The 12,161-nt window shown below is 42.1% G+C and overlaps 1 protein-coding gene across 1 annotated transcript in view; it reads right to left on the bottom strand.

Annotated features, from left to right (window-relative positions):
* Positions 1-1,899: 1,899 nt before the first annotated feature.
* The window catches only part of LOC126425020 (facilitated trehalose transporter Tret1-like), a 38,364-nt gene continuing 28,102 nt past the window's right edge, over positions 1,900-12,161 (bottom strand). The window contains exons 2-4 of the mRNA XM_050087954.1: positions 7,239-8,269; positions 5,142-5,479; positions 1,900-2,032 (exon numbers count right to left, since the gene is read on the bottom strand). Coding sequence (XP_049943911.1) covers positions 1,900-2,032; positions 5,142-5,479; positions 7,239-8,269 — 1,502 coding nt within the window. The remainder of the gene's footprint in view (positions 2,033-5,141; positions 5,480-7,238; positions 8,270-12,161) is intronic.

The raw sequence follows: 12,161 nt of genomic DNA, 5'->3' as shown, positions 1-12,161 counted from the left end.
CTGGCATGTCATTTTTGTCAACCAATTATTTTTTTAATAACTTGCGTACTCAGTTACAAGTTTTTTTCTTGTATGAATACTTTTGTCACCTCTCACGAAGTTAAATTTTTAAACAGAAATTTGTCGTTATGCTGGCATGTCATTCCTGTTAAACAATTAATCTTTTTACAAACTTGTATAATTAATTGCAAACTTTTTCTTTTAAGAACCCTTTTGTCATTTCTCTAAAAGTCAGGTTTCTGAATGTAAACTTTTTTCCTTTTGCTATTATGCTGGAATGTCATTTTGTTAAACTAATTTTCTTTAAAGCTGCACACTCTCGTATAAGCTCTTTCTGGTGCAAACACGTTTTCCCATCTCTTTGTATTATCCTCAAGAATTGGGAACGAAAAGTTTTGTATGAATTTGTATAGTAACACAGGTGAGTAATTCCAGAGCTAAATATTTGTTCATACCCTCTTTAATTTTATGCAATTTTTTTGTGTTTGACATAATCATATTAGCATTCACATGATTCAGCAATTTGCTCTTCAGTGATTTGTACAATAATTTTAAGAATTCTGTTCAAATGAACAGACAAATTTACTAGATCTTATTCATTTATCTAGTCTTCCGTTGCCGCCCAGGGTAGCCGAGTGGTCTGGGGCGCCTTGCACGGACCGTGCGGCTCCCTCGGAGGTTCGAGTCCTCCCTAGGGCATGGGTGTGTGTGTTGTCCATAGCGCAAGTTAGTTTAAGTTAGATTAAGTAGTGTGTAGGCTTAGGGACCGATGACCTCAGCAGTTAGGTCCCATAAGACCTTACCACACTTTTTTTTTCACACTTGCGTTGTATCAAGCTTCTCAGCTGTCAAAGCAGGTAGGAAAGTAACTTATTTTCAGTTTTATGTGGGACTGAATTTTCAATGCATCTTAAAATTATTTTGTTTCTGTTAGTTGCTCTAGTGCAAGACGTGGTATCCAGAATTTTTATTTCCTTTTATCTTCCTGTAAAAATCACGTAAGTGGCAACGTGTCTTGCCAGTACACTCTTCGGGTAGGAAGACTGTTAGGTTCCATTTTCTCTTATTTTATGGTATCGGTAAATTTTTTGCAGTGCCCAAGTCAGGTGAAGAACGAATGTAGCTAAACAAGAAAAGAAAGTACCATCAATCTTTTCTTGTGTGTTTTGAGGGAATGAGGAGGTGATGTAAGATGGCTCATACAGATCTCTTTACGATTCAGTTCATTTACATTTATTTCATAAAAGCAGGCAGTACAAACTATGGGGAGATGATTGAAAGGTTCTCACATAAGAAAGCAGATTCTGTGACACCCCGCGTTTACTGTCGAGTTGCGGCAGAAAAGCTTTCCTCAAGACTTCGGTGGTGTTCTGGACGGTTCCCAGAGACTGTTCGCCATATTTTCGTTCGTCTGAAATGTGATAAATTTCGTACCATCTCAACAGAATTTCTGTCCTTCCTATTCTGTACTGCCTGACCTACTTGATACTATGTGTGCTACGTCCGCCCACAGTAAAAGGCCATTCAGACTTTGTACCAACCCAATAAATTTCTTATACACATTTTTTATGCACATTTTATCCACACAGTATAGTCCTTAGAAGGGGAAATATCAGATTTAGCGTTCTCATGTAATTTTAGATTAGTGTTTACGCGAATCTAATGCGCCATCGGATGTGATGCTCACCCAAATTTTAATACTTAAAATCACAAAAAAAGAGTTTGTTGGCGCATCACTGGTAGGCTACATTTATTGTACACAACAATGAATGTGTACATGACCTATCAACCTAACAACAATTTTTAAGTAACCCGTTCTTCTGTGTCACAGAACGCGTAACTTGATAATCTACATGACACGCCAACAAACATACCGTAAATTACAGGCGCTACTCATCATTATTCACTAATGTCGTAATTAGGTCTACTTGTATCCTCGGAGGAGTCTACATCAGAAAGAAATTCATTTTCTCTTTCTCCATCATCTTCGATGTCGTTCCAGAGCACATCATCTTCACTCCGTCTTGAGTACCTGAAACATAACATTTTTTGACTGATTTTACGCTCATTGGTGTTTCGATGGTTTTCTAGGGAGCTGCAACACAGAGTGCAATAATGTGGGGTGCAGAACACTTAATTTTTTTTGTCAACGTCAGTTCACGGTTCGGTTCGCAAAACCATTTTTCGTACTATTTCTGAATGTAAGGTTTATTTACAGTGAGCTGTAGGGTTGTAACACAGAAGTGATTCCTCCAGGAATGTCGCTGGTCACTGGCTAGGCTGTGGATCTTCTTTATTACGTCGACAGTGAAATGACAACGAAATGCATCAAGACAAAGTATTGATGGTAGTTTGGAAAGCCCACCAGGACGGAGTTCCCAAACGTTTCGGAGACAGTCAAGCATGAAAGTTTTAGTCATCCAACCCTTCTCTCGGTTTCGAACAATGAAGTCATTATGGAACTGTTTTTCAATCTTATGTGTAGTGTAGCTTGATTCCCGCTTAAAGATTAAGAAAGCGGGAAGTCTGCGCCCATCTGCTGTGACTGCCAGCATTACAGTTATGCGCTGTTTTTCACAATCTGATGTTCTGATGGCAACTTATTTTGTGCTCTTCTTATCAACCGTGTAATGACATGGCATAGCCAACAAAACTGGCGTTTTAACAGCGCTGCCTATATGGTCCATCGAAAAATTCTTCTCTTTCCGAAGTATGATGATATACCGCTGAAATTCTTGATGTTTTTAACATAGTGTTGTTCGGTGTCGTAGAGATAAGCCCGCCCGTTTCATAAAACGATCAACCCATCCACGGCCAGCCTTAAACTCTTGCCCCGGTGTAATTAAGAACTACAGTCACCACTTTTTCTTTGTTTCTTACGATGTCACTAGTCACAGGCTGCTCATTCTACTGCCATTCACGGACGAACTCCACAACTTTTACCTCAACGTCGGGATGTCTTCCTTTAAGAGGATCAGTGAATTTATTTCTAGTAGCGGCAGTTGCAAATAATGCCAATTTCTATTTCTTCCATAATCGAACGTTGCTCTCAGCTACGTTCAACGCTTGTACCGCCATCCTGTTACCATATTTTTCAGCGCAAAGAGTTATTTTACACTTGAAAGTAGCATCATACGATGTTCCTTTCCGCTTGCCTTCTACGCTTGCCTATTGGCGCAGTTATAGGCCAACAATAATGTACGTAATTGAGAATTACAACAGTGAATAGTTAATTTTAGTTCTTGTTGTTGCGGTCATCAGTCCAAACGGTCGTCAGTGCAAAGACTGTTTTGATGCAGTTCTCCATGCTACTTTATCCTGTGCAAGCCTCTTTATCTCCGCGCAACTACTGCAACCTACATCTTTCTGAATATGCTTACTGTATTCATCTCTTGGTCTCCCCCCCCTTGGTTTCCTCCAGCACTAAAATTGTGATCCCTTGATGCCGCATAATGTGTCCTACGAACGGATCCCTTCTTCTAGTCAGGTTGTGCCTCAAATCTCTTTTCTCTCCAGTTCTATTCAGTTCCTTCTCATTAGTTACGTGGTCTAACCACCTAATCTTCAGCATCATTCTGTAGCGCCACATTTCAAAAGCTTCTACTGTCTTCTTATCTAAACTGTTTTATCGTCCATGTTTTATTTACCTAAACGGTTACACTCCATGCAAATACCTGCAGAAAAGATTTCTTCACACACAAATCTACACTCGACGTTACAAATTTTTCTTCTTCAGAAACGATTTTCTCGCCAATGCTAGTCTACATTTTATATCCTCTCTAATGCGACTATTATCAGTTACATTGCTGCACAAATAGAGAAACGTATGCACTGCTTTAAATGTCTCATTTTCAAATTTTTCAGCGTCACTTGATTTAATTCGGCTCCATCCCATCATCCTCGAACTTTAAATTCTACTCCAAACTTTTCTTCTTATAGTCACGTAAGAAACACCAAACAAATTTCAATGATGTTGCCGGTGAACGATGAATTCAAGTTTGTACTCGAATGTAATGCTCCATCGAATCCTATGCGCATCCCAATTTGAATAGAGCATATGGTAAAAAAAGAAAAGGTGCTCTACATGTATATGTAGATAATCTCATTATTTCGGATAGTTTTCTTCCGTTTATGCAATCAGAAAGTCTTCTAATAATTAGGAACAACATGTGTTTATTTATTGAAACAACGTCTCTTTTTCATAAAGTGTCTTAGAATAAAATTTTTACCCACACACGGTCGTCATTAGAAGTGGAAAATCTTGAACTATCGTCCTCTCAAAATTCATGCAAAACTTCCTAGAAGCCCAAAAGCTTAATAAGTTTGAGTATTGTATCATTTGTGAGTCTACATATGCACTACATAGTCTTTGTTACGCATTGTTTGTACATTGGGCTACATATACATTTCAAATGCAGACAAATATTTTCTTAGCAGAGTCAAAAAATGGTTCAAATGGCTCTGAGCACTATGGGACTTAACTTCTGAGGTCATTAGTCCCCTAGAACTTAGAACTACTTAAACCTAACTAACCTAACGACATCACACACATCCATGCCCGAGGCAGGATTCGAACCTGCGACCGTAGCGGTCGCGCGGTTCCAGGCTGAAGCGCCTAGAACCGCTCGGCCACCCCGGCCGGCCTTAGCAGAGTCATGTATGATCTACTGTGCGCCTGGTCCCGGCGGAGGTTCGAGTCCTCCCTCGGGCATGGGTGTGTGTGTTTGTCCTTAGGATAATTTAGGTTAAGTAGTGTGTAAGCTTAGGGACTGATGACCTTAGCAGTTAAGTTCCATACGATTTCATACACATTCATGTATAATCTATTATTATTATGATTCAGATCTGGATGACAAACTACACTCAACAGTTACTTTTAGAGGTGAGGACTGATACTCAAGACATAGTGTTCACAAAAGTGAAAATAAGAACTTAACGCAGACATACACATACCAATATTTTTAAAATCCTTGGGAAATATTAGTTTCCGCTTTGTGGTTCAGATCTCTCACTGGTCTATGAATTATTACGTTATTTCATTCACTGAATGACGATCACAGCTGAATGTCGTGGAGACATCTTAAGATCTTCAGCGGCACATGACGATGTTCTCTGGTATGTTCAGAATCTCTGCATCTCACTCAGGTTCCTCGTTTCCGAGATCAGCAGTGAGTTGCCGACTACTTCCGCCGAATCGAGCGTCCATCTCCTGGTTGATCTGCGCGAACGTCTTGCCCTTGGTCTCGGGCAGCAGGAAGTAGGTGTACACAGCGCCGCACACACACAGCACGGAGAAGGCCCAGAAGGACCAGTAGGCGCCCACGCTGTCCGACACCACCTGGAACATCTTCTTCAGGAAGAAGCCGTACAGCGCTATCACCGTCGTGTTGATGGGTGTGGCGGCGCCCTTTACAGACACGTGGTATATCTCGCCTATTATCGGATAGAGGACTGACCCTGCGCCGAAACTGAAGGAGACCTGCAACACAGTTACAAACTCTTGCAACAGGGTGCAATGGTATGTCGACCTATCAGTAAAAGTCTAATGCTTGGTTACTGCCAACACCACGCCCAGTTTCGTGCCACATTTAGATGATATGAAGAGTTCTATTAAAAGAAGAAATGCGCTCATAATCAGTCACAATTCGCGACGCGCTTCAAAGGCTTTGATTTACCTTTTGCTGGACCTCTTGAATTTTTAGCCCTCATCGCATCTCTGATGAACGCAAGATCGTTAAAGATTTAACTGAATTTTACCTCAGATAACATAGAATAAGACTTCTTCAACACCGTATGCGCTTCTCTCTTAGGTTTGCTGCAAACACCAGCAGTTTAGTTACATTTTGTTGTATACTTACGTCTAAGAATTCTGAAACAGAACTCTAATATGTTGTTGTTGTTGTGGTGGTCAGTCCTGAGACTGGTTTGATGCAGCTCTCCATGCTACTCTATCCTGTGCAAGCTTTTTCATCTCCCAGTACCTACTGCAACTTACATCCCTTTGAAACTGCTTAGTGTATTCATCTCTTGGTCTCCCTCTACGATTTTTACCCTCCACTCTGCCCTCCAATATTAAATTGGTGATCCCTTGATGCCTCAGAACATGTCATACCAACCGATACCTTCTTACTCTAATATGATTAATACCAAATATTTTAAATGTTTCATGCTAGTTTGAAGTTAGAAATATTCCTAAATGGCTATACATTTAAATACAGCGCTCTTCAAGTTACTACCGCAATATACAGAAACAGTCGGAAAAGTTTGTAAAAGTGTTGCAGGGTAGCTTGTGCTGAAAAATAATTGTTAAGAAGCAAAATCGATAGTTTGCGCCGTTTTCGAGTTAATTAGCACTGAAGTTAGCCAGTCAGGTTGTTGCGCGCACAAATCCAAGCAACCTGGCAGAAACGGTGTCGCCAAACGTGTTCTTTGTCTGGTTTCTTAAAAGCGAACAAGAGAGCGATACAAAAATCGGACAAGGGACTTTAGTACGGACTGAATCCGACCCTAAGGCTGAGCAGTCTCTTGCGCTATCATCTACACTTTTAGGACGACCATCACTAATTGTACCTGGCGGGCCGCTTGAATCTGCTCGCGCAACGGCCTGATTGGGTAGCTTCAGTACTAATTAACTCGGAAACAGCACAGCGTATCGGATTTTTTATCAACAACTATTTCACATCACAAACTATCCTGCAACACCCTTACAAGCTTTTCAGACTTTTTCTAACCATCCTGTATGTTGTATATTCCTTGAATGATTTGGGATAGGTGTGTAAAACTAGTGACGTACTAGCGGGCATTAAGTGCGGATAAAACACACATAGTGTTACTGAGTCGAATACAGGGGTGTAAAAGAAGTAATATATAAAATTAATAAAAAAACTACCTACAATGGTGTCGAATTCGTATTCTGGTGTTCCTAGAGTGATTGCAGACTGTTACGATGTCATTTAAGGTCAAGTTTAGATGGTAATAGGAATAGTATCCTGTACGACCTTCTGGATTGACTAATGGGGCCAGAAACATTGCTCCCGTGTCTCTATCGCTTGAGAAAATGGAATAAAAAATAATCGAGCACACTGTGTAATCAGTCACTTGCTGACAAAATTCTGATTATGTATACGATACTTTTACGTCTTTTTCCTCAGATGTTTTTCCCAATAAACAGCTGTAGTCAGACATGGTACTGTGCATACGCTGCAGCATAATATTATATAAAAACAGACGTCTCTTACATTGAAGCCAATCATGGCAGCGAGTGGCACCCAGGCGAAAGCGGAAGGGACGCCTCCTCGGACGTCGTTGATGTAGAAGTAGGCGCCCTCAACAGCGAGGCAGACGCCGCAGGTTACCAGAGACACCATGGCGAGCGTCTTCCGACCGAACCGGTCAATCACTAATGACGCCCCGACGCTCGACAAGAGCTGGACAGAGATCTGCATAATAGAGGACAAGTTCGGATCGAGTTCACTGCCGCTCATTTTGTATATCGTGTTCGTGTAAGTCGACAGCGCTATAGCGCCGGTGGACATTTGCAGTATAATGAAACCTAATGTTACGAGCAGTGTCCGACGATGCACTGGTATGGTCAGCAGGTCTTTAAGCTTCCCTTTCGTTTCTTGCTTCCGCCGTATGCTGTCATGCATCATGTCCAGTTCCGCCTTTAGCTCCTCGGGGCTGAGATTTCCCTTTATCTTCTGAAGTGTATTGACGGCGTCTTGTTCCGTGCGTCGCATTAAAAGGAAGTACGGTGATTCGGGCATCCATACAAAGGTGATGAAAAAAATAACGGGTAAGGTTGCACAAATAGCAGCGGCATTTGTAATAGAGAGGTAAGGGCCGAGGCAGTAGATCAACAAACTGCCAGTATCCGTCAGCACATTGTGAACAGTTATGATTGTGCCCCGTATGTCGGCGTCGGCAATTTCAGACAGGTACATTGGCATCACGGTGTTGATGAGTCCGCCACTGAGGCTGCCGATTGACCTGGCGGCAAGCAGCATGCCGAAGGAGTCGGCGAAGGCGACCATCAGCCACCAGACGAGGAGGGGCACGGCGGCGGCCAGCAGCAGCTTCTTCCGGCCCACGCGGTCCACGGCGAACCCGGCGGCGAATATGCCGACCAGCATGGTGAGCGAGTTGATGGACGCCAGCCACGAGCCCTCGTCGGCCGTCAACGGGACGGGCGAGTCCTCAGACTCGAGGATGAGCAGAGTCGGCGCGGGCCATCCCATGAACGACCCGTACGACGCGTAGATCAGTGTCGCTACAACAGACAGATAATGTAATTCGTCAGTGCCCCTTCAGCATTGGAGACAGTTTTCAAAGCGCGGATACACGATGTGAAAAACAAGGCTGTTGAAAGGTTTTTAGAGGTTTCTAACTGAGTACCCAGTGTTGCCCAGGTATGTACTTTATTCCAACTTTCTGTTAGTCCACCTCCCTCTTCCTTCTCTCTCTGTTCACTTCCTCCTCCCGTCATCTATGTCCATCTCCTCCTGCCACTCCCTCGTCCATCTGCTCCTTCCCCTGTTTGCCCATCTGTTCCTCCCTTCACTCTCCGCCCATTTGCACCCCCCCCCCCCCTTTGTCCATCTGCTTCTTCACCCTCTGTCCATCTCATCCTCCCTCCTCTGTCCTCCTCAAGTCCTCTGTCTCCTCCTCCCCTTTGTTCATCTCCTCCTGCCTCTCCCTCTGTCCATTTCTTCCTTCCCTCACTCTATTCATCTCTTCTTCCCTCTCCCTCTCTCTCTGTCCGTCTCCTCTCTTCTCCCCCGTATTTATGACCAACTCATCCTTTCCCCTCTCTGCCTGACCATCTGCTCCTTGCCCATTCTCTCTATATGTTATGGCTCTCACAATATTTCTTTCCAGATAGTAAGTAGTATGTGTACGAAGTTTTGTTGAAATCGATCCAGGGGTTTAGGAGGAGCTTTTTACTTTGGACTTCGACAGCATACCCACTTCTCATATTTTTCACATATGTTTAACATATTTCAAAAGTGTTTGTACAAATATTTCTCTTGTACCTCTAGTGATTTCGCTCTGCAGTTTCGTTTTCACGCTGGTCAATGTTTGTGACATCATATCTCGTGAACTATATGTCGTGCATTAACATACTTTTTTAGGTTCATCCAGCGGTACATGTGAATACTGTCCACAAAATCCGTTGCGAATAGATTTAGTAGTGAAGAAGTAATGAATCAGTACGTCGTGCATTATACAGCTGTTTTCCACGCATCTCAGTGCTTATGGCACCATATCTCATGAACTGTATCGCACAATGCTTTATTTTTGTAAGTATATTCAGTGGTATATGTGAATACTGCCTGCAAAATTTGTTGCAAGCTGAGTTAGAAGTAAAAGTTCATGCCTGATGCCGCCGTTTTACTACAAGCGCAGCAAAAACGTAGTAAGCGTAAACGTTTCTTCCATTCACTATTTTGTGGGGCGTGTCAGCTAGTAGAAGTCTCGTAAAGTTCGAAATCATGTGTGTAGGTGGTTGCAAGTCACTAACAGCTCTCATTCTCAAATACTGGATGAATATAGTCTGCCTATTTGTGCATCGCTAACTACGCGTCTGTCTCACCGCCACCCCCACTCCTACTCTTTTGGGAGGTAGGTAGTTCTTACCCCGACAGTGGTTCTATCCAGACAGTAAGTGATATCCAGTTTTGGTTGAAATCCAACCAGTAGCTTAGGAAGAGATGTGGAGCATACAGTCACTGATACTTTACACTTTCATGATATGTGTGGATTACTGAGAAACTCCACCATTTTGTTGTTCCCATGTAATTTAATTCACCTAATAGCTGAACAGAGACGTTTATAGAAAATTCGTAGAACTTATCCGTCCGCACTTTCTGGAAGTTGTATCGCTGAGAATTAGTTTTCAACACGGCACGGAGCCTGTTATGAACTGCACTAGATATTTATACAGCAGTACCCAACACGTCCAAATCATCGTGTCTAATGGTCAAACTCTTAGACCAAAAATAGTTACAATAAATAAACAAATAAAGTGGGTAAATTAATTCGCTGAATTCGGATCAAATTATCTTTCAAATAATAAACAGCCATTGAGAATAAAATAGCAAGATTTGTTCGGTGTTTGTATGAGGAGAAGTGGCAGTAGTGTTCTACTTCTTGCCACAGGATCTTGGTTCCTGACATAGATCTTCAAGGTTTCCATAGTTAAAGTTCCACTTTCAAAACGCCGTAGAAAGAGAACTACTGCTTATAATGACATCAAATTTGAACAGCATATTTTGATGCAGAGGGAACCCTCATGGGAAAAAAGAAACTTAGATTTGACCAATAGATAGCGCTGTGTCAGATTATGCTCACCAACGAACGCGCAGCACACGGCTCTTACTCATTTTGCGCCCGAGACTTCCAACGTGACTGTCTGCACTACAAATTGCGCGCTGGTGGTCGAGCTATTTCACAAGAACACTGACTATTCTGATGGCCCTGCAGAAGTTCCAGACACTCAAGGGTATAAAAAAACGTATTGGTCTGATGTTTGCCAAGTGTCTGGAGAAAGTAATTACAATATTCGAAAAGACACGTTCTTTTGAACTCCAGTGTGGCAGAGGCAGCAAAGCAGTTGATCTGACGTCTGTCGCAAGGTGTGACCATAGGACTGCAGGAGGGGTTGTAACGTGCGCGTGGGGCACACAATACTCGTTAAAGCCTGTACTATGGTAAGTGAGCGGGGTTCACCTTATGAGACAGGATTTTCATATAGATATCGACCGCGTGTACCTGAATGGTGGCAAATCAGACTTACACCCACTCTGTAATAACAATGATCCGTCGAGCAAGTCTGAAATGTAACTACACGTCAGGATGGACCAAAAGCAACACCGAAGATGCTACCAATTTAATAATAATACAGTCGCCAGCCTAATTAGGCATTAACTGAGTTTCTTCCCTGTACAATTTGGTAGATATTCATGCATAACAACAAGTAGTAACACTGCATAATATAGTAGAATTTTAGAACCAGAAAATCTATTGAACTGATAGTTTCACGTTCTGTACTGATATGGAAAAACCATGAATACACAACACTACACTATAATGTATACTACAAAACTTCGTACTGTCTATTGATCTGATTAAAATCGGGCATAGGTTACCCTAGAAATAGCACTTTCGAGCCACACACAAAATGTCAATTTTGATAAAGATAAAACACTGACAAATATTTACTTTTATATTGACTTTAACTTTTACTGGTCAAACCAATTTAGAACACTTCAGAATTCAAATGAATAAAAAGGGGAGGGGGGGTCCTGAAACTGTTATGATCACTGTATTAAAAAAATTGATTACTGAAATTATTATGCGTTCAAGATCTCCAGTATATGAGTTACTACTCTTTTTATCTTATTTACTACTCATTTAAATACCTTCATATCTGTCTCGAAATAATTAAACTTCATTACTATATCAATATTAAATTCATCTTTCAGCTTCGTTAGACCTTCGTTATTCATTTACTGGTTCATTAACAAAACAGTTCTTTAAACACCATTCTAACATAGCTAGGTCTGCAAGTAATTATTATTAACACAAAGTTTAATTTTTCATTTCGGGACACTCGAATTACACAACATTTGGAAAGGACCCTGTCCAGGTTAGTTGTGAGGATAATGGGGGAAAGTTCTGGTAAAATTTAGGTTATTACTGAACAGTTCACTCTATGGTCCATACGAATACAGTACTAAAAGTTTCAACCTGCTTGTATTGATGCGGCGGTTGGCGGGCGGCGAGATGGCGAGGCACACAGCACACATACAGCCACAGCTATGGCTCTTGATGTATCGGCACTTTAATTCTTCTTAGCGTCGCAATATTTTTCCATTTAGTGCCTATGGAATTTTGCCATGCTGTGTGGGATTTGGAACGGCATACCCGAGGCTCAGTGAAGCTACGGCTTCCAGGAGAGCCTCCTCGCTCCAGAAGGTGTTGCTCAAACCAGTGCCGGACTCCAACAACTACTGCTGAGCCCGTTGTGCCGTGCAGTGCCCGTGCGCATTTTCCCGCGCTCGCCTGCCATCCACCTTTTACCGCTCCCTTACAGACAGCGTATTCACCTGATGTTTTACATTCTACATATTCTAACACATTGCCTACGTATGGACCAGACG

Source organism: Schistocerca serialis, chromosome 1 (genome assembly GCF_023864345.2).
Source record: "Schistocerca serialis cubense isolate TAMUIC-IGC-003099 chromosome 1, iqSchSeri2.2, whole genome shotgun sequence".
In the NCBI taxonomy this organism is placed as follows: domain Eukaryota; kingdom Metazoa; phylum Arthropoda; class Insecta; order Orthoptera; family Acrididae; genus Schistocerca; species Schistocerca serialis.
Note: the sequence above shows the minus strand (reverse complement) of the source record. Positions and strands in the feature narration are given on the sequence as shown.